The following is a 23290-nucleotide window of genomic DNA, read 5'->3' on the forward strand; positions in this document are numbered from 1 at the left end:
AATCTTCATATAAATAAGATGGCAATTATTATACATGCAATCAGTCAGCAAATTACTCAAACATGGGGATCATACACTGTACCTTTCTTTCTTCCATCTTACTGCTGACCACATGCCACTTCTGCTCCAAAAGTGCTACACTCTGTTCTGTCTTGGAGCCAGACCCAGAGTCGTCACGGCTTAGAAGCATGAGTCTGCCCTTGTCAAGTAGTTGATTATAAGTCTCTTCCCTGGCTTTCAGCTGGGAATAGAGTTCCTACAAGAAAAGGCAGGAAAGATATCAATTATATCCTTTCTCTGGAAGACATCTACATATAGATTCTGTAGCAGAGTCTGGGAAGTCCAGGAAGAGATCATCTTGGTTAAAAGCCATTCTTTTGGAATCAGTGCAAGTGCTGAGCTCTAAGGGAATGAGACCCACCATACTTAATAATAAAAGTAGCTGTAATAAGGAAATACTAATTACTTAGAACTCATTTGTATTAAAATGTAAATATTAACATATTTTACTAAATAACAAGTGACAAATTAAAATATTAAAATAATTTTATCACCCATAGAAGAAAAACATTTTTTAAGGATTAGAGATCCCTCAAAAGACTCCAATAATCTATTTCCCCTTTTCATGAAAAATTTGCCTAGAAATTATGTTGCTTTTGGTTCTAGCATGCATTCTTGAAATACTGTAAGTAACTATTTGATTTCCCTAAACCTCCATTAAGTAGTTTCCTTCTTAAGTACAAACACATCTGTGTTATATATTTTTCTTCTTGATGCTGTCATCTTCAAGTCAATATATGTGTGCCAATAAAGCCAATTAACTCAAAATTTCCAGCTGACCCTTCCCTGTCACTACTGCTGCCTACTGTAAAGGTATTAGAAGCCTGTAACAGGCAGCAATCCCCAAAGGTTATACTACATTTTTGGTAAAAATGCACTACTTTGTAGATTTCCAGATACATATTAATACATCACTATGAACTTGGAAGGGAGCTATTGAATATGGGATGCTTATGCTCAATTTCAAAAAACTGCTATTACCATATGTGTATCAAGCTGTTCCCTAGCAGTTTCAGGAAGTCCTCCTGTGGGCTTAGATGCAGAAAGCTGGCTCTCCATTCTAGTAAGTTCCAAGAGGAAATCTTCAATTTCACTGTGGAAGCCCTGGGCCTTTTGAGAAAAAGATATAGAAAAAGATATATCAACCACATCAGTAGTCAATTCTCAGCTTCAAAAGTAAACTTTGCAAATGATATGAGGAATTTATCTTGAGGGAGGAATTTTGGGCTGCTCTCTGGCAAAGCTGTTCTGTTGCTAGATTGGCATGGGGCCAATATTATTGTTAGAATCTAGCAGAACCCTTTAGACCTCACTATAACATATTATAAATGCCTGACACAATCAGATGAATTGACTATATGATTAAGGTACTGTTGAACAGGGAGAGACCTGACTTGATCCAACACAAAAAGGGAATCTGTTATAGTGAAGATCTACTAACTTTGAATAGTGAATAAAGAGACTGAGCTACAAACGAATTCAAAAAAGAACTACCCAATCAAAAGCTGCTCTTTCCAGATAAATTACAGCACAGTATGAACCTTCCCCTCAAGACATAAGGGGTTCTTTGCTTTTCAAATTGATGTCCTCTCTCTTAGACAGGTTTTCTGTTATCTGTATAGCTCTTCCTACCTCACTTGGATGTCACATGTACCTGCTGCAGAGTTGACTGAAGCTGCTGCTCCCTCTCCTCTGTTTTCTGTAACACTGACTCCCAGCATTGGTTCATGGTTTCCAAACGGCTCCTTAAGCTGCTGGCATCATCTCCAGCACTGGATTCAAGAAGCTCATTGCCAGCTTTGTTGACTGTTTCCACTGTGGCTTGATGAGCCAAAACATCATTTTTTAGGACCTAAAAAATGTTGAACAACATAATTTATCTCCATGGATATCATCTAATTTGGTTCTCTAAGGTATACACAACATTCAAAGGCTTCTGGTGGCAATATCTGGTCTCAATAGGGTTAGAGATGAAGAAATGAAAATACTTACATGGTGTTTTGCGAGCTCAACTTCAATGACTTTTGGGTCTCCACTTATTGGTCTCTGAGCATCTAACAACTCTTCAGTATGAGTCAGCCAACTCATTAGTTCCTCTAAGGCATGTTGGAACTGACCAAGGGCCAATAGAGCACCTTCTAGTTTGTGCTACTCAGGAAAAGACAGAAAGGGAACATTCATTAGGAAATTAGAAAAGAGCAGAGAGTAGTTCACTGATGTCATCTACTACCTGCCTTACCTGTCGGTGGGCAATTTTCTCACCCAGGTTCTCCCAGAGGTGTTTGAGTTCTGTCAGTGGTTCTCGTATAATGTCTCTGTCTGTCTCATCAGTAGCTTTCTTTAACATCAGTTCACCCTGGTGATTAAGCTTCTCCATCTCAATTTGCTGCTGGTAAACTTCGACTTTGAACTCCTGCCAAAGATACACTCAATGTTAACATCAAATCAAGTCTTTAAAAACTAAAACAAAACAACTCTTCTTCAAAAGCCATACCCAGATACAAACCTTCATTTCATTTAACTGATCTTTAACAGTATTGAGGTCCGTGCCAACAGGGGGCATGGTGCAGAGTTTAATCACAGTGTTATCTAGCCAGTCAAACATAGACTAGAACAAAAGACAAGTAAAGTCAAAAACAACCAGAAGTATTTGGGAGAGAATGAACATTATCCCTGCTAACATAAGAAGACATAAATCAATCAAAGCACCTTGTGCTGTTGTGATTTTAGGTAAGGGGCACAGATAAGGAATAATTATCTTTATTAATAATATGGTGATTTAATAATGGAGCCAACATTATCAAGATAATGTTCAAAATAAAGTACAATTTGGAAATACTAAATTTCAATAAAAGTTAAGATTTCTTAATCCCAGCTAGCAAGCTCATGGTGTTCTGAAGTAACTGTGCCAAACTATGCTTGAAGATAACCTGGGTTTGGAACCTCTGGCAAGCAATGACTTTCACAGCAAGGCCAGCTTCACAACATAGCTGAATGAATCTATGATGAGCAGGGAACGATAACAATGGCAGGAAGAGTAAGAATTCAGACAGATGTCACTACTTTTTTCACTAAAAGTGGGGAACTTTGGCTAGATTTGTGGAAACAGCACTATCTTAGGTCTGCAGTCCGGTGAAGGTGATCCACTCTTGTGCTGAATTCCGAAAATGACAAAAAACAGAACCTGTATTTCCTTGGTGGTCACCTCCTGGCCTCTCACCTGAAGAGTGTCCTGATACTGCACAGCAGCTTGCATAGCATCCTCAAGTTTTTCTAGCCTCTCTTTCCATGTTTTGTTTAAGTTCTCCCAAGCATTATTCATCTAGGGGAAAAACATTCAATCACATTATTCAATCCACTATCACTCTTCAGTCTGAGCCCACTAATGTTCTAACTGAATGCCTCATCCATTTCTCCACACCTCATCAATGCTCTTCCTCACTTCAGGCTTCTCAGTTTCTCCACAGGCAAAAATCAAATCTGCTCCAAGGATCCGAATAAACTCCAGTTCATCATGTAGACCATCTGTCTCTTCCTTAATAGTCTACATGTAAATGAACAGAATATAAGCCAAAACAGAAAACAGAACAGAACTTACCAAACTTTGCAAATGTGATTTATACCCCATCAATAGCAGATGCGCAACGTAACTGTCAATTTCACTTATCTGGATGCTAAAGCTTCAGACTCTAAGTGGTTATTTTTCATATACACAAAATATGTATTACATATAGATATATGTATATATAAAATAGTATAGAAAAGGCACAGTGAGCTTCAATCATTTACCAAAGGTTCATCCCTTCCTGCCTCCAAAAAAATAGCTGGGTGTGGTGGCATATGACTGTAGTCCCAGCTACTAGGTAGGCTGAGGTGGTTGGACTGCTTGAGCCTGGGAGGTGGAGGTTGCAGTGAGCCAAGATCGTGCCACTGCAATCCAGCCTGGGTGACCCAGTGAGACGCTGTCTCAAAAAAAGAAAAGAAAAAAAGAAAAGAAAAAAAAAGAAAAAAGCACCAAAAGACTAGAAAAAAGTATGTCAAAGTAACAATTGTTATCTCTAGATAATGAGTCCAAAAATCAATTTTTATTTTCTACCATCTATTTTTCTACACTTAAGAAATGTAATATAATGAGCAGGTTTTTTTCAATTGGAGAATGTCTCAACTTAAAAAGAAACTTTAGGCCTGGAGCAGTGGCTCACACCTGTAATCCCAGCACTTTGGGAGGCCGAGGTGGGTTGATCATCTGAGGTCAGGAGTTTGGAACCAGCTGGTCAATATGGGGAAACCACCCCCTGTCTCTACTAAAAACACAAAAATTAGCCAGGCATGGTGGCGCATGCCTGTAATCCCAGCTACTCAGGAGGCTGAGGCAGGAGAACCACTTGAACCCGGGAGGCAGAGGTTGCAGTGAGCCAAGATCATGCCATTGCATTCCAGCCTGGGTGACGAGCGAAAAACAAAAACAAAAACAGAAATCTTTAAGGTACTCGGCCTGGCTAAGCAGTTAACATACCTCACTTGATTTGATAAAGTGTTTTTTCTAGAGGACAGACACCTAAGAGAAAGGGTTTTGTTTCCTTCTTACCTCAGCAGCTTCAACCTGTTGTTTGATGATGGAAGGATCAATGCCTGGGCTTTCCAAGTCATGGATAATATCCTGGGTGTCTTTGATGGTGGTCAGGAGAGCTGCCATGTCATACCAGAACTTCTCCGCTAATTCAAGGACATCAAGAAATTTGATTTCTCGCTCTTCAGCCCGAGCTTTGATGTCCTCCCAGAAGAATACCATTTGATCCAATTTATCCTGGATTTCTGAGCAGGTTAAAAAAAGAGATATGAATAGAACTTCCCTAAGAGCCTGAAATTGTTCTCTTCAGAAATTCCATCTAACTCTGACTTTTTCAACGAAACCATCTTAAAAAAAAAAATGCTAAGCATTTATAACTAAAGGATAATTTTCTATTTTAGTTTTACTATTCTTTCTTTTCTTCTTTTCTTTTTTGAGACGGAGTCTTGCTCTTGTTGCCCAAACTGGAGTGCAGTGGCGCAATCTTGGCTCACCGCAATCTCCACCTCCGGGTTCCAGAGATTCTCCTGCCTCAGCCTCCCAAGTAGCTAGCATTACAGGCATGCGCCACCATGCCCAGCTAATTTTTATATTTTTAGTAGAGTCAGGGTTTCACCATGTTGGCCAGGCTGGTCTCAAATTCCTGACCTCAGGTGATCCACCCGCTTTGCCCTCCCAAAGTGCTTGGATTATTAGCATGAGCCACTGCACCTGGCCTATTATTTCTTTCTTTTTTTTTTTTAAAGAGAGGGAATTTCACTCTGTCACCCAGGCTGGAGTGCAGTGGCGTGATCTTGGCTCACTGCAACCTCTGCCTCCCGGGTTCAAGCGATTCTTCTGCCTCAGCCTCCTGAATAGCTGAGATTACAGACGCACACCACCACGCCCAGCCAATTTTTGTATTTTTACATAATTTTGCTATGTTGGCCAGGCTGGTGTCGAACTCCTGGCCTTGAGTGATTTGCCCACCTCAGCCTCCCAAAGTGCTGGGGTTACAGGCAGGAGTCACTGCGGCTGGCCCTGGCCTATTTCTACACTAGCGTTTTCCTCTTACATTGGTCTCCCACATAAAGGGATCACAGAAGTAATCCAGAAATGAGCTATCATTTACTATAAAGGTAGTGCTAGGATACAAAACCCCTAACTTACAAAAGGGCTGAGATGAGAACTCTGTTTCCAGTGTTCTATGTTAAACTTGTATGTTTCCCATGGAAAATGTTACAAAAGGTAGCTATGCTCTACCCACTACTGATACTGTAGTTTACTCACGTGAGAGGTTAAAGGAGCTTTTGTTTCCTGGCCTGGGAATCTAACTACCAATTGTAACCTTGTTTCAATGGGGAAATGTGTTCTGAATTCCAAATGATTTTCCAGTGACTTTCTGGAATACTCATTACTGGGGACTGCTTTTACATTCAAAGAAAGAAATAAATGTGGTAGGATGCTGAAAATAACCACAGCCTAGAATTTATTCTGTTGATTTTTAAAAATAATGACAGTCATCAAGCACCTTTTGCAGCCAGATCCTTGTCTGCTCCCTGAGATCGTCCAATGAGCTCCTCTCCACGGCGCTTCAAGGCCTCAAAGGATGGCTGCAGTTTTTCTAGCTCCACGGTGGCACTCTTATTGTCACTGATGCACTCTCTGATCTTGTCTACTTCAGCAGGGATCAGTGGTGGCATACGTAGGCGAGAGGAAAGATTCTCCAGTGTCTCCAACATAGGCTCAATTTTATCATGAAACTAAACAAATGTTGGAACATTACCATCACAGCATACCTCATCACTCTTCTTGGGGAAATGTTAAGGAATAAGGACAAGATATTGTCCTAGTACTGTTTAGGATAACCTGTGCTCAGTCTAGCCCAATGGCTGTTAAGTGTTGAGTTTGGTTAAGAAACTGTTTTGGGCTAGGGGCAGTGGCTCATACCTGTAATCCCAGCACCTTGGGAGGCTGAGGTGTGTGGATCACCTGAGGTCAGGAGTTCGAGACCAGCCTGGCCAACATGGTGAAACTCCGTCACTACTAAAAATACAAAAAATTAGCCGGCCTTGGTGGTGTGTGCCTGTAGTCCCAGCTACTAGGGAGGCTGAGGCACGACAATCACTTGAACCTGGGAGGCAGAGGTTGCAGTGAGCTGAGACTGTGCCACTGCACTCCAGCCTGGGTGACAGAGTAAGACTCTGTCTCAAACAAAACAAAACAAAACAAAAAAACTCCAAAACTGTTTTGGGCATAGTACACCAGAATTGGCCCATTAGAAAAAAAAAAAATTTATTTTAAGACTCTAAATATATGAGTATACTAGAAACCAATTCAAATCCTTAGTGCTGCCACAATATTTCTCCTATTCCAACTAATGTAACAAAAAAGGGACAAGACTATGAAACTGCTGAGAGTCAGTATGTCAACATCTGAGATGACAGTTGCATGCAACAGACTAGACCAACAAGTTAGATGCCCTCCACTAGCTGTGTAAATGGATGGGGAACTTAATATGCTACACGACTTTAGTTTAAAAGTATCATGGCATGCAATTTAACAACCCACCTTATGGAACAATAAGAGAGAAAAAATGTTGGAATAATGAAAGGTAATTAAGGAAGACCAAATCTAACCTTGTTCTTAAAGAATTATTACCGTTCCAGTTTTCCGGTACTTTGAATAACATGACTACAACTGAAAAGTTCTCATTAAAATTTGATACAGAGAGGGGAGAAAAGAGAGCAAAACAGATAAGCTTGCCTCCTAAGAAAAATCTATCTCAAACCAACTCTGGTTTTAGTTAGAGAAAGGCTTATCAATTTCAAGTGTCCTATAGAAAAAACATGGTGGGACTCCTTTTAACAAAATCACTTCCCATCACTCTCTCACGTCTAGGTTCCACCCCAAATGAAACTGACATAATAAACTGCACTAATTAAATTTATTCCACTAAAGTTAAGGGAAATTAAGGGAAATTCCCTTATAGGTAATGACCTCAATTTTCAGCATTATAAGAACACCCTAGTCCCAATGGGGATGGGTACCTTACCTCTGTAATCTGTAATGGTGGGCGCGGTCAACACAACAATGAAATGTGACGATGTGGGGAAGACAGGAGCAGGCAGCAACAACACAAAGTAACACATTCCACAATGTGAGTGAGAGATGGGACGGAAGGTGGGGGGAGAAACTTGAGTAAGTACAAATATTAACCAAGAATATTGACTAAACATAGGAATAAAATACCCAGACATGACAACAGTACCACTAAGAGTAATATATTAGTTGAAAGTATGTAGTTACATGCTTTAAACCCCTCTGCTGGTTTATGCTTCTCTTTGGCTCTTACTACTCCCTACTCAAGCATCTTAAATATGAGTTAGCTGGTTGCTTAAGAAAACTAACGTGCTGTTGCTCTAAAGCTAAAAAGTAACAGGTTCAACAAGTACTTTTTTGAGGCAGTCACTGCTATTGAATCTGCAAGGTAGATTTATCCAAAAATCATGTGCTAAAGGATCATCACAATATAAAGTTTTCAGAGAAACCATCAACAGACAATATATACCAGCCAAGATGCATTTCACTCTCCTCAGAATGTCAGTATGCCAATGTTCCTTGGAATAAAAATGCAGATAGGCTAAGCTTTCTGTTCGATATACCAATCATGTATTAACATGCTGGTCTGGACATTGCTGAGCACAGAGGCATACCTGATACAGAGACCTCTTGTTTAGAACGGCAGATAGTTGAAGGTTATGAGTGTCAGACACACACATACCTGTGCGGACTGGGATACAGCTTCATCCAGAGCCAGGGCTCGCTGGCGCACCTCCTCCTTAATTTGGGCATACATGTTTTCTGCTTTCTGGTATTTTTCTTCTACCATTTCCCCTTCCTCGGGGTTTAATTCCTTTAGTTGTGGGCCTATCTTTAGTAGTTTGTCAATATGAGGTTTGTGTTCAGCAATAGATTCCCTTAATTGCTAGGTAAAAAAATAATTAACCCATAATGAATACTTTTATACCAGTTTACTTACTTTGGTCAGAGCTAATATCAACTTTAAGAGGAACAAACAAAATTGTTAAAAACCAGCAAGGCCCAGCATCTCACCATTTGTGCAGGAACAGAAAAACACCTAAATCTTAGGTTCTGACACTACCCAATTCTCTTAATTTTTAAAAGTCAGTTCTGATGTCTCATCACCCTAGCAGCCTTCCTGGAAACATCCTCTCTTCTCTTCCCCTACCACCTGTGTTATACAAGTCTACTCCACACTCTTCTGTAATCATAAGTACTTCTATGTACTCTATTTTACTCTACATGGTTTAATAATTATCTACCTCCCCAGACTGAGATACCAAGCTGGATAAGCTATGAATAGCAACATTTTTGGCAATCCAACCACTCCTTGACTTTACTGTTGGCTACGTCCAGTTTATATCCTTCCACTTATAGGAATAGCAATAAGCATAAGCCATAAACCAGAAATAAACATGTTAAAGTGTCATTAACTATACAGAGCAAATGCCTTCTGACATTACCTCATGGCTTTCATTCCAGTTGGTGCCTAAGTAGAAAGTACCATCCAACCACACCTTGAGTGTAACAACATGCTATTATTCCCAGAAATATTTTAAATTCCATTGATTTTAGTGAGTTCTTTCTTTAGCTCTGTCATTCCAAGGTTCTCGATATCTCTATAATCTTAGTGTTTAATCAATTGATATTAAACAACAAAGAATTCAGATTATATATTATGAAAGGAATTCTAACTGATTAAGAATTAACTTCAAAACACAGAACTTGCACCTAGAGACACTAAGAAATGTTGTTTTTAAATAAATTATAGAGACCATTTTAGAGCAATAAAATGAAATTTGGCATGCTCCTTACCCTCATTTCCTCTTGTTGCTGCCTGAGCTGCTCATGGTCAATGGCTGGAGGGGGTAACTGTGCTATTAGTGTCCGAGTTTCCTCAATCCAGGGGCTGAGCTCTTCATAAGTTTCCCAAAACTGGTTTACTAAGACCTGGGCCCGCTCTAGGCGGGCATAACGCTCTGAATTGAGTAGGCTAATGGCTTCATATTGCTGTATTAGAGACTCTGTCTTTTCCTATGTGAGTAAAAAAAAAAAAAAAAAAAAAAAAAAGTTTAAGTATTACTATTATAAACTCTTAAGAAAAAAAGTAGGTATATATACATTAAAAAGTCTAAAAGAATACACAACTAAATTATTTTAAAATATGAATAAAGATTAGAAGTGATTTTTATTTTCTTCTTTATATTTACCTGAAATTTTCTAATTTTCCTATCATACATATATTTTATTTCTAATTTTTAAAAGATAAAAGTTTAAAAGGCAGTAAAATAGTGTAAGAAAAACACAGCAAATTTAACCTTTCAGTAATGACACACAACCTTAGATATAGCATTATTATTATTATGTATGTTTTTGAGACAGCGTCTCACTTTGTCACCAAGGCTGGAGTGCAGTGGCGTGATCTCGACTCACTGCAACCTCCACCTCCTGGGTTCAAGGGATTCTCCTGCTTCAGCTTCCCAAATAGCTAGGATTACAGGTTCCTGCCGCCAGGTCCAGCTAATTTTTGTATTTTTAGTAGAGACAGGGTTTCTCCATGTTGGCCGGGCTGGTCTCGAACTGCTGACCTCAGGTAATCCACCCACCTTGGCCTCCCAAAGTGCTGGGATAACAGGCATCAGCCACCGTGCCTGGCCAATATAGCGTTATTATAATGGATCAGTTTAAAACTGAACATCTAAGGGGCTATGATGGAATCTTTGCCTATCCAAGTTTTGCCTGTCATTTTTCTTCTGATTAAAAAAAAGTCTCCAGAAACCTGCCATTTATGTTTCAAATGTTTAGGATGAGTAGCTCAGTCAGTTTATGAATATTTCTGAGGAAACTGTGGCTAAACATATCCTTTATAAAACAAAACAAAACAAAACAAAACAAAACGAAAAAACCTATCGACAAACCATCTTGACCAATCCTTTCAAAACTAGGTATGACCTTTTAGAAGGATAAAGTTGGACTGTAATAGCAATTGTAAGAAAAGTCCAGGAGGGAAAAAGCCTTAAACCATCATTTCACAATTGTGCTTCTAATTCACCATGATCAAGACAGGAACAATATGGCAAATAAATAAATGTAATTCACCTGTAATACAGTTTTCTGCTCCTCCCCACATGTGCCAAAGATTTCACTACGGTGACTGAAGAGTTCATCCATTGAATCTTTGTGTCGAATAATGTCAATGGAGAAAGCCTTTGAAAAGTAAAATGTAGTTAAGAAGTAAAAAGACCCTTTTCCTGTGTTACTGAAGGTTAAGACAAAATCTATGAAAAAGCCACATTAAAAATTGTTCTTATACAGTCTGACACTTTGCCTATCCAACATCCTCTTTAGCTTATCTTTTTACTAGCTTACAAAAATTTCTACTCTCCTAAAAATCACCAAGGAAATTGCTAATTATGGATTAATGGGCCTATTTTTCCTTTCTTACAAAGAAAAAAAAAAAAAAAAAAATTCTTCCTCGTCTCAATCAAGTACATAGAAAATTAATTTCTATTTACCATCATGCCATTAAATTATCCCACTTGACATGGGATAGTCCGAAACTCTCCTTGTCACTCTAAGTTACTGATGATTCTGTTAGCTCAGGAAAGAGTGGGCACATACCTTCTGTACCTGAAGCTGAGCTGTGGTCTGGTCCTGTTCCAGGCGAATTGGACCTAGAGCCATCAGTTTCCGTTTTGTTTCAGCAACCCAAGCTAGTTCTGCATCGGCAGCTTGCTCATACTAATAGACGTATTAAAGAAAAATAAACAAATTATATACAGCCAAGTCTCCTCAGAACTGTAATTTATTCAACACAGTAGGGCCTGGATTTTCAGTAATACAGTTTATAATCTCTCACAAAGTAGAGTCAAAACTGGGAAGAATTTCATAAAATCACAATTCAACATGCAAACAAGTTAGAACTGACCATATATCAATTTCTTTAAAATAAGTTACAGAACTCAGTTTCTACAACTAGAAGTAACAGATATCAATCCCCTTCAAAAGAAATATGCCTCTAATCAGTGTTTTTATGAGACTATACTCTTCCTGCCATTGCTCTTTCCTACCCAGACATGGAACAGGTTTAGTCAGATGTTTAAATATAAACCTAATATGGCAGTAGACAGCTGAGTCAAGCTAACTTGGAAGTGCCCACTCAGCTGAAGCAGCATAAAACCCCAGAAGAACAACACCATTTTTAAATGGTTATGTAATAACGAAAACCAAGAACATGTTCTACGTGACTGTTGTTTCATGAGGGCTCCCCAATCTTCCCCCCTTCCCTCCCCCTCAGAGACAGGGTCTGATTCTGTTGCTCAGGCTGGAGTGCAGTAGGATGATCATAGCTCACTGTAGCCTCTAACTCCTAGGCTCAAGTGATCCTCCCACCTCAGCCTCTCTAATAGCTAGGACTACATAGGCAATTGCCACCATGCTTGGCTAATTTTTTAGTATTTCTGTAGAGATGGTGTCTTGTTATGCTGCCCAGGCTGGTCTCGAACTCTTGCCTTCAAGGGATTCTCCTACCTTAGCCTCCCAAAAGTGCTGAGACTACAGGTGTGAGCCCCGTCTCCTATGCCTGACCTCCCCAGTCTTTTATCTCTTCCTCTTCAACTTGGCCAATATACATTGATATTTAAAATATGCTTCTTCCAAGCACAATAAATTTCATATTGAAATACCTGGACAAGACTAGGGATAACTCTAAAGACACACTGGGGATATACTTGGACTCAGAGCAAATTTCTGTGTGGTTCAAAAAGCATACGTTCATCACTATGATCCTAAGGAGTTATATTAACTTATTTTTTGTACTACGGCACATTAAGTGGTATGTATCCAGCTACACAAAAGAACAAATGACTTTTTTCCAGAAAGCAGGAAGGAAAAAAGATCACGGGAAATATGACACCTGTGTTTACTGAGAAGGTTCTATTTTAGATAGTTCTGCTATTTTGGTTTGCATATTTGATAGTAATTATAGTTCTTGATTCCGTCCCCTCTTCCATCTAATGCTAAGAGAGTTAATCATGTCAAACTAAGATTGTGATGCATTTGGACCTTCTGAATCTAGATATTATCTACTCCCATCACCATCAGCCTTCTTAGCAGGGCATTAGCTAAGAAAAGGCCTCATGTAGACTCTTCTCCAAGTACTTCTCTACTCAAAGGGGTCAAGTATTTTGGTCAAATCCTGGATCCATCTTCACAAACTTCTACCCAATGATTTCCCATCAATGAAATATATTTATTCCATCAGATTTAGCTTGAGCTCATTCTTATTTCTGAGTCTGTATTTATGTGGGTCATAGTACTGTATCTCACACATCAATACTGTCTAAAATATTAATGCAGAGGTATTATAAACATTACCTGTTGTGATCTCTGAATAGCAGCATCAATTTCATCCACCCTTTGTCCAATAGTGTCACTGACTAGTTTGTACTGCTCGTTAGCATCGGACACAAGTTTATCCAGCCCTTCTCTGGCTCTCCAAGGCACCAGCTCTAAGAGAGCACGGCTCACCTCATTCACTGTGTCCAACACCAGCCTGTGCTCCATGACCTCCTTCTTTAATTCCTAAGGAGGGAAAAGAGTTTTCAGGCCATACCTTGCTAAATAAAGCACATCAGCAGCTGTGCCGGGTGGAAAGTGCTATCTCTACCACCACACATCCCAGTAGGACTCTGACCTCCTTCCTTCAGTTATTTTTTTTCTCATCTCAGATTTTTCAATCATTCTGAAGCCTGACTTTAGACTTCACTGTTGCTTGCTTAGAATTGTCTGTAAGACTTTTTGAGCAAGATTGTCTCTAGGTAAAACAAGTAATACTTCTTTCATCTCCTTACTTCAACAGAAATGACAAATACTGCTTTAACCAAAGGCTCAGTATTTAACCTAACAAGTACCTATACAATAGTTCTATGCATCTAGAACTATACTAGATCCTGCAGAGAAATCAAATAAAACCATTAAGCACTCTTTAGAGAATAAATAATAGAGGTAAGTTATAAAATGTTACAAAGCAAACTTGATTCAACTTTCTCCTTCATAATGTATGTGTAACATATATGTCTTTATGTCAAATCTTACTGTCCATGAGTAAACAAGAAAGGGGGGCACGCATTTTTAGTTTATATTTAAGGTCAAGGTTGATAAAACTTAAGGATTCTGACAAAGAGGAAGGCTTTTTTTCCTTTTACGGTAAAATAACAGCTCACCTTCTGTCTTTGTTGAAACTGGGGTATCTGCTCCCCTGTGGGAGACTGTCCTCCACTGGCTGCCAGCTCCTCCTCCACCTCCCTCAGCCACCCAGTCAGTTCCTCGTAAGTAGACTGGAACTTGGTGGCCAGTTGCCGGGCTTGCTCTAAAGTTCTGAGGGCCTTGGAGCTAGTAACTGTGATGTCTGTGTAACGAGTCTTTATTCCATCTAGTTTTTCTTGGATAAGTAACACCTCCTCACCTATGGAAGATAGCACACAATTATTCATACTTAAGAGATCTAGGAATGAGGAGTCTCTGATCCCCTTTCTTCAAACCAGAGCTTTAATTTCATAGACGCTCTCTCTCTCTGTGGTAATGATTTCACCCATCCCATACTAAGGGCAAATGGGAAATAAACTTTCCACTGGATAAAGGAAGCCATTTCTGAATTATTAAAATCTGAGCTCAGCCCAAATGTTTCTAGATGTTCCCAGCACCTTTCAGTGGATGCTGGCTCCTCTACTGAAGGAGAGGAGAAATCATCATCTATAACCAGATGTGAGACAATGTTTTAGTTTTCAAAAGATTTAGCAGGAAATAACCTTCTGGAGCACAGTAAGGAATACAATCAGTGAATACTAAGCTTCTCATATATACATAGAGAAGAGGCTAAGGCAGGGAACTCCTTTCCTTGGGTACATGATTGTCTTTGAGACCATAGGGGTGGTAAGAGACGCACTTTTCAAAGTACCTGTGGTTTGTTTTAGAAGAGCCTGACCATTTTTAATAGCTTGGTCTACATTCTTCTTTCTATTAACAATTTCTTCATTTAAAGCCTGAAAGGAAAGAATACCATTAATGCCAAAACTGTGGCACTACAAAGGAAACAAAATGTGAGACCCTTAAGAGACCAAATTTAAAGTAAAGAGATGAATACTAGTTTAATTTAAACATCAGATATTTGATCCTCTCATTTTCTCTTTAGTGAGCCCACTGACTGTTCAAAATCATTAAATCAGATACCTATAGGCAAACTTTCCTAAGTACTGGATGAGAAAAACTTAGAATTACATCAGCTTTACCAATCTATCGGTACTAAACCCGAACCCAAGAAAGGTAGAAGTGAAATTTAGCAAAATTGTCTACTGTGTCCAAAGTAAGGAATAAACAGAAAGTTTAAGAGAAGAAATTCAGTAAAAACAAATTGACTTAAAACAGAATCCTGGTTAAAAACTCTCTTCATGTTTAAAGTTAATGAAGCAAAAGAATCAGACTATAAGAAAAATTACCTATTTTTACTGCTTCCAAACAGATTTCATAAAAACGAAATGAAAAAGGCAAACTCTTCTATTAAGATGACACAGAATCCCTGGAATTTGAGCAAATCCAGAAATATCCTAAAAGTTCTCACTTGATCTAGTATGATCAAATCCTGGGCACTACATATATAGATCTGGTTTTGTTAAAGCACATTATCTTTCATAAAACTGCTCAAATAGAATCTTAGTGACCCATCACCTAATAACGTAAATCATGAGTTGGAGTTTAGATGGCTCCTGACTGACTACACCCTGTACTGTCTTCTAGAATTACTGATTCAACTTGTTAAATATAAGTATTTCCATGGACTCATCCAAAAACAGATTAGCAGTCAACATCAAGTCCACAAACTATGCACTTGTGTATAAAATAAAGTTGAAGTGTATGTAATGAAGAAAAAAAATAAATAAATGAAGAGAAACATGAATTAAAATAACAAAATAACAGAATAACATAACCAATAAAAATGGAAACATGAATACCAGGTGGTCAGCGTGCTGTTTGTGTAGGACATCCTGTTTGAAATCCTTTACGAATACTGAACTGAGCTTGTCCTCAACCTCAGCCAGCCAGTTGAGCACCTCCACCTCATCCTCCCCAAACAGCCTAGCATTAGACAGAGCTTGTTCAAGCAGGGCTGCCTTCCGACAACAGCGGTCTTGAATTTCACTGTATCGGGCCTGCAATGAGTCTATCTTTTCTGACAGCACACCCTGTTCTGCAGGAGATGTCAGGGAGGAGAGAGAGTGCCCAATTTTGACTGCCTGGTGCACATCTGTTGCATGGTTTTCTATGTCTTCTTCCAGAGCCTGGAAATCCAGATGGAAAACATGAATAACAGAAACAAAATAAATGAAAAGTAAATGCAAAATGAGTAACAAATGATATAACAAATTAAACAATTAAAAAATTCACCAAATGAAGGGCAAAATCAATATAAAAATTGGGAACAAAAGCTGTTTATTCCGATGGTAGCTTATCAATTTCTATTTGTATTTCAAGAATGTGACTTTTCAATTAATAATCTGATCATATTTTAAGTTAAACCCACAAAACACACATCCTCTAGAACACTGCAGGCAGTTTACTCATTTCTAGGATTTCTAATTCCAGTTTTCTGTTTCCATTTACTGTAACCATTCCCTACCTTGTGCCGAATGATCTGCTGCTGTATTTTGGCAGTCTGAGTGCCAACAGGTTCTGAGTTAGCAAGCTTTTTCTCTGTGACAGATAAGAAGTCAGAAATAGGCTCAGCTGTCTCATGGAACTGTTTGGCCAGAACCAGGATGTCTTCCAGCTGTTTTTGCCTACATGAATATATAGAACAAGCTGCTCAGGAAAAAAGTCACATTAAGACTGGTAATAGTACGATACTCAGTAAAAGAACAGTCTTTTCCAGGTACAGTTTAAATATCAATAGTAAACAGAACACACATAATGTAGCATTTCGATGTTTTAAAGGATTTCATACCATTAACCTTATTCTCATTCTGTCATAACCTTGTAAGGTGGACAGAATAATTATTCCCCTATTATAAAAGAGAAAGTTGACTCAGAAGGCTTAAAGAAAGATTTGTCCAATCACCTGGTGAGTAGCAACAGCAGAATAAAATCTTCTAATGTTCTCCTTATACCATATTGACCCAAATCAAAACAGAATGTAGCATATATATCACCTGAACATGTGACCAAAACAAAGTTTAAAGGAGGCAAAAAGGTGTCTGTTTTCATTCTCTCTGTCACTACTACCTTCATTTGTGAGTGAAGATATCTGAAGAGTAAAGACTGTATATCACCTATGAACTAGAACTCCCTCCCCAACTTCCCAAAATCCAGTCAGGCTTCTGGTAATTTCAAGCCCCAGAACATAACTTTGAATCCAGATTTAAGACAAAAAAACAAAAAAGAAACAAACAAAAAACCTCATGCTGGCTGAATTTGCCAACACAAAAAGCACCCCTCCCCCTCCCAAAAAAACAAAAAAACTATAGACTTTACATCTCACTTGGAATCTTATTTAATATAACATCCATACTAAGCTTGGCTTTTCTTTGGATACATGATTGTCACTGAGACCATAGAGATGCTAAGAGATGTTCTTTTCAAAGTACCTGTGGTTTGTTTTACTCTATAAAATAAAAGCAGCAAATTACAAAGGCAGGAGGAAGTCTGGATATTGGAGACAGCCTGACAAAGAACAGACAAGAAAACAACCACAGAACTGTATTAGCACACAGATGAATAATGAAAGGTCATAATGTTGTCTTTGAATTACTAAAAACAGACTAAAAGATATGGCATCTGAAGAGGCCTGGGAGCATATGATGCACTTAAGTTCAGCAAACCTTTACTGAAGACCAAATTTACGCCAGGCCCTATGCTAGATATGCCCTGACAAAGTTATTTTAACAAAAGTGGTTTAGCCGGGCATGGTGGCTCACCCCTGTAATGCCAGCACTTTGGGAGGCTGAGGCAGGCGGATTACGAGGTCAAGAGATCGAGACCATCCTGGCTAACACGGTGAAACCCCGTCTCTACTAAAAATATAAAAAATTAGCCGGGTGTGGTGGCGGGCACCTGTAGTCCCAGCTACTCAGGAGGCTGAGGCAGGAGAATGGTGTGAACTCGGGAGGCGGACCTTGCAGTGAACTGAGATCGCGCCACTACACTCCAAAAGAGCGAGACTCCATCTCAAAAAAAAACAGTGGTTTAAATTTAAAAATTTGGCATTTTGATTACTGGAAATTCAATTATGTTTGAATATGAAGAAAAACTTTTTTTTTTGAGACGGAGTCTTGCTCTGTCACCCAGGCTGGAGTACAGTGGCCGGATCTCAGCTTACTGCAAGCTCCACCTCCCGGGTTTACACCATTCTCCTGCCTCAGCCTCCCGAATAGCTGGGACTACAGGCGCCCGCCACCTCGCCCGGCTAGGTTTTTGTATTTTTTTTTTAGTAGAGATGAGGTTCACCATGTTAGCCAGGATGGTCTCGATCTCCTGACCTCGTAATCTGCCCGTCTCGGCCTCCCAAAGTGCTGGGATTACAGGCTTGAGCCACCACGTCCGGCTGAAGAAAAACATTTTTTAAATGGCAATCTAAGTCTAAAACTTTCTTTCCTAGTTTGTTTATGCCAGCCTTCAAAATATATCTTCAAGCAATGCAACTAAAACATATAATATTAAAAATTATTATTAAACTAGAATTTAATTTTTTAAAAATTGCCTGTAATTTTTATGTCTTTCTTACTCATTTGATTTTGGAATCTGAAAATTTGAAGAATGTATTGTAATAAGATTTCAGGTATTTTTAGGGAGAAGAGCTAAAAATAATTTAGAAGCATCAAATATCTACTCTTGGTATTTGTTTCTGTTTAAAAGATTGGCCCAGAAACTATATTAGGCTAGGAGGATGGAAACAAGTAGAAGGAAAGAGTCATAAAAGTATGTATAAGATAAACCATGACTTCAAGGAGTTTATGGACCAGGAAGGTAAGTAGCTAAAATAATGATCATAATACAAGGTACAGATAAAGAGTTATGGCAGTGAAGAGGCAGGAAAAGTTATTCCATGCTTGGGGAATAAGGAAAGTTTTATAGAAGAGAGATGGACAAAAGCATTTCATGAAAGATGTATTATAACACCATAAAGTAAGACACAAGGTTAGGACACTGTCAGAAGATATTAAAGAACAGAATAGGCCGGGCGCGGTGGCTCAAGCCTGTAATCCCAGCACTTTGGGAGGCCGAGACGGGCGGATCACGAGGTCAGGAGATCGAGACCATCCTGGCTAACACGGTGAAACCCCGCCTCTACTAAAAATACAAAAAAAAAAAAAATAAAGAACAGAATATAGTTTACTTCAGCTATAATACAAGGAGTGAGAAGAATAGTAGAAACTAAGAAAGGTAGGTTAGGGTCAAATAGAGGGCTCTGAATGGTGGGTTAGAGTTCAGATTTTATTTTAAGCACCTTCTTAGTTAGAGCAGGCAGTGCATCAGCCTCATAATCTAAAGGTTTTATTTTAACAGGGCGTCAATTAAATGTCTCTGAGCCTGAAAAGATATGATTAAAGGCTTATTTCAGAAAGGTTCACCTGCAGCTGGGGGATGGGAAGGGGAAGGCCCGAGGGTAACTGGTAGAGTGATTAGTGAAGAAGCTATCTCAATACAACTAGTGAGAGCTCCTAAGTCATGAACTGAGGGGAGAGTGGGAATTAGGGAAACAGATGGACAGGAAAGAAACTGTAAAGTAAAATAGACAGAATTTAGCATGCTGATAGATGTGGGCACAAAGGAAAAATTTTTTTAAAAAAAGAGTAAAAATGGAGTTGAGTTTTTAAGCCTAGGAAACTGGAAAGCTAACGGTACCATTACTGGAAATGCACAGAGAGAAAAGAAAAGAAGCAGTACAAATCTGGAAACACAAGTAAGTCAAATTCTTTCCATTTTGTTTCTTCCACTAACATGGGCAAGCCATACTTTGCAACTCAGGTAAGGAATAAGCAAGTCATGGGCAGGTGGACATAAAAAGACTGAAGAGGGAATTATTTGAAGACTGCCATAGGCTACCTAGGAAACGTAAAGGGTACAATAACAAATGATCAACTCTCTTATTGATTTCTCATTAGTTGGTATTTAATTTTAAAACTGGGGACTGTATAAAAGTAAAGACATCTATGTGACTTATTAAGCTCAAGTGACAGCATGACTTATAGCTATGGAAAGAGAAAGGGAATGCTTCCTTGGAGGAGGAAGATTTGTTGCCTGTCTTTTTGACCATTTATTGAGGTAAGTTCATGCATCTCTTGAATTCCCAGATATTTAACAGAACCACAGACTAGCTTCTAAAGGCAAAAAAATCTAATATTAGTATAAGCTAATAGAAAAGAAATATGACACATTTCAATTCCAAGTATCAAAAGCATTATTTATAAACATAAGGGGGGGGGAATCTGTTTCAAAAACTCAGAAAATAACTTGGCTGGACTGTAGGAGTCTGTGTCTGTCATTTGGAACTATGATTATACTATAGCAGAACAACCACACAGAGCAACGAGTTTTCCAGTTCTTGGAAATTTATGAAGATGCAGGAGACCATTTCCTAAGTGTGATTCTGGTTATGAGTATCATCTCTAAAATCTTATCCCAGTTCAAATAAGCTTAAGCCATTAAACACTTTCCAAAAATCTATATGAATCATCCAAGAACTTAAAGAGCACTTTAGTGATAGTAAGTCGAAGAAGAACAAAACAAACCTCTGATCCACTCCTCAAAATTCCTTTGGTCTTACCTGGCTGCTGCCTTACTGAGTAGTTCAGTCCATCTACTTTCAAGACTCTTCAGCTGCCCGGTGATTTTCTCTCTATCAGCCAGCTCTGCTGACTGGGCTATTCTGCCTCCTTCTGCTTGAAGCATGTCTACTGTGGCCTTTCGATCATCTAGGAGCCGCTGGAGCAACTATTATAAAGAGAATGAAAAGTTGTAACACAGGATCATTTTGAAATCTGAACTAGGAAGAAAAACAAAAAACAAAAGAAACCAACCGGCCAAATCCTAAGCTTCATTGAGTAAAAGAAGTTTTTTTCATTCTTGAGGCAAAAACAGGAGATATAGCACAGTTGTCACCACTCACACACTTTTCACACACACTTAAATTTTTAAATGGAGCAGTGATTGTCATTATGTGACTAACAGGGAACTTCCTTTGAACCAAGAGAAAAGTGCCCTAAAAAATGGTTAACATTTGAGATGATTAATATGTTAATTATCTTGACTACGGTAAACATTTCACAATGTGTGTGTGTATATATATATATATCAAACCATCACATTGTAAATTATAAACACATACAATTTTTATATGTCAACTATACACCAATAAAGCTGAGAAAAAAAAATAAAATTTCCTTTGGGATAAATTGTTTTTAAAAAGAACCAACTAACAAAAAATAAAGATAAAACTTTGTACATGATATACAACACTATCTAGAATACTGCTGACCCTGAAAACACCACAAACCTTTTAACATAAAATTGTGGATGAACACTGAAATAGGATACATGAACAGGCAAAATTATTCAGTCTAATATATGCCACAGTAAACCAGTAGATTTAAGGTAATGAAAAATCAATTTCCACTTTTCAGGACGACACAAAGTAGGTTAGGATTCTACTAAAACTCTGAATTGCTTCTTAAACTATAAGCAAATGTGTTGTCTACCACTCCCTATGGCTGTTACAGTTCACTGTCCCAACATTCTCACTTACCTTCTGTTCTTGGATCTGTGCTTTTACCACTTTATACTCAGCAGATGGAGGTTTCTGATTGGCTATGAGCTCCTCGGTATCTGCCAACCAGCTGAGCAATGGCTCCAAGGCATCTTGAAACTTCCCACAATGCAACAAGGCCTCCTGTAGCTGTGCAATTCTTTGTGCGACCTGTATCATGAACACATAGGTTCATTATGAGAAAGGAGAAAGTAGTTTTCAAATTACTACTGACCTCTTTTAGTAATTATAGATTGCAACTGCTAAATTTTTATTTCCATTCAGGTTTCGGGAAACCTTAGATTCAGATGTCTCTTTTCTATGCCTTCTGTTTCCAGTACACTTGTTACCCCATGGTCACTCACCTTTTTATTCAATGTATTCCATCGAGCATTGATCTCTTCCATGTCATGTTCTAAACCCTGCACATCACAGTCTTTTCCTGCACTCTGAATTAATCCCTGGCCAAGTCCATTCACCTGCTGCAATTTCATCTGAAGAGGATCCACTTGTTCTTTCTGAAACATCTAGATAATTGCAAGCCAAAAAAGATTTAATACAAAGGCTATTAGACTCTCTATACCACACAGAGACTGGTTATTCTTGGGGCATTTATGACTTAATGAAAGACAACCAGGAATAAAAAGAAAGAACAAGCATTTGCATGTGAAGCATCAAGAAAACACGTGGTTTTGTATTTTAATACATTCTCCTATGGACATGTAATACCAGAGAGTTATGACACTACTTAGGTCTTTAACCCAATGACTCTTTCCTTTGTTCTTTTTTTTAAAAAAATCTGTTGCTTAATTTTTTTGTTTTCTTTTTTTGGAGACAGAGTCTCACTCTGTCACCCAGGCTGCAGTGCAGTGGTGCGATCTCGGCTCGCTGTAAGCTCCACTTCCTGGGTTCACGCCACTCTCTTGCCTCAGTCTTACAAGTAGCTGGGACTCCAGGCGCCCGCCACCATGCCCGGCTAATTTTTTTGTATTTTTAGTGGAGATGGGGTTTCACCGTGTTAGCCAGGATGGTCTCGATCTCCTGACCTTGTGATCCGCCCGCTGTGGCCTCCCAAAGTGCTGGGATTACAGGCGTGAGCCACTGCGCCCGGCCTGTTGCTTAATTTTTAATGCAACAAGCCATGGAGAATAGAAGAGCATCAACCTCAAAATGCTGTACAAGTAAGTGCAATGTATACTTCTTCCTAAAAGGGAAGAATGATACCAAATGACTAGTATTTACGATGAAATATCCCTTGGGGAATAGCCTTAACTGACCACTAATAAGAAATGCTCCTCTCTGACTAGGACTAATAACTCAATTAGTCAAAACATATTAACAGTGTGAAAAACGCCAACCTCATAGCTTAATCCCCCTGTGGCCGTTTAACTTCATTCTGATCAAGAGCCACAGACCACACACAGCAATAATCTTAAAACAGAAATCCTCTGATTACAAAGGGAAATGGGCCAGTAACATTGGGAAATGTCCTTAATAACTTCAGACACACACTCTGAATAAGATACAGATTTACATTTAAAAAACTGCTCAAAAATGATACTGTATTATCCATGTTTACCATGGTACAACAGAATTTTAAAACAATGTGAATATATATAACAAGTAATGTGTATACTTGGCTCTACTACAGTTAAGCTCCATTATGCTTTAGACATGTGTAAAAGGAAACGAAAAGGGTCAGAAGAGAATGGTACCTCTGCCACATTAAGAGTATGAAGGGGCCGGGTGCAGTGGCTCATGCCTATAATCCCAGCTCTTTGGGAGGCTGAGGGGGGCAGATC

At 38.8% G+C, this 23290-nt stretch overlaps 1 protein-coding gene across 1 annotated transcript in view; it reads right to left on the reverse strand.

Annotated features, from left to right (window-relative positions):
• The window catches only part of LOC111529566 (microtubule-actin cross-linking factor 1), a 283418-nt gene that overhangs the window by 44100 nt on the left and 216028 nt on the right, over nucleotides 1–23290 (reverse strand). Inside the window, exons 58-80 of the mRNA XM_026455708.1 lie at nucleotides 21854–22015; nucleotides 21489–21659; nucleotides 20511–20677; nucleotides 16368–16527; nucleotides 15703–16029; nucleotides 14652–14736; nucleotides 13918–14159; nucleotides 13070–13276; nucleotides 11315–11434; nucleotides 10793–10900; nucleotides 9509–9727; nucleotides 8394–8597; nucleotides 7665–7673; nucleotides 6141–6372; nucleotides 4649–4875; nucleotides 3482–3604; nucleotides 3281–3382; nucleotides 2567–2668; nucleotides 2300–2473; nucleotides 2053–2208; nucleotides 1715–1912; nucleotides 1042–1170; nucleotides 83–256 (exon numbers count right to left, since the gene is read on the reverse strand). Of these exons, the coding sequence (XP_026311493.1) occupies nucleotides 83–256; nucleotides 1042–1170; nucleotides 1715–1912; nucleotides 2053–2208; nucleotides 2300–2473; nucleotides 2567–2668; nucleotides 3281–3382; nucleotides 3482–3604; nucleotides 4649–4875; nucleotides 6141–6372; nucleotides 7665–7673; nucleotides 8394–8597; nucleotides 9509–9727; nucleotides 10793–10900; nucleotides 11315–11434; nucleotides 13070–13276; nucleotides 13918–14159; nucleotides 14652–14736; nucleotides 15703–16029; nucleotides 16368–16527; nucleotides 20511–20677; nucleotides 21489–21659; nucleotides 21854–22015 (3798 nt within the window). The remainder of the gene's footprint in view (nucleotides 1–82; nucleotides 257–1041; nucleotides 1171–1714; nucleotides 1913–2052; nucleotides 2209–2299; nucleotides 2474–2566; nucleotides 2669–3280; nucleotides 3383–3481; nucleotides 3605–4648; nucleotides 4876–6140; nucleotides 6373–7664; nucleotides 7674–8393; nucleotides 8598–9508; nucleotides 9728–10792; nucleotides 10901–11314; nucleotides 11435–13069; nucleotides 13277–13917; nucleotides 14160–14651; nucleotides 14737–15702; nucleotides 16030–16367; nucleotides 16528–20510; nucleotides 20678–21488; nucleotides 21660–21853; nucleotides 22016–23290) is intronic.

Source organism: Piliocolobus tephrosceles, chromosome 1 (genome assembly GCF_002776525.5).
Source record: "Piliocolobus tephrosceles isolate RC106 chromosome 1, ASM277652v3, whole genome shotgun sequence".
Taxonomy (NCBI): domain Eukaryota; kingdom Metazoa; phylum Chordata; class Mammalia; order Primates; family Cercopithecidae; genus Piliocolobus; species Piliocolobus tephrosceles.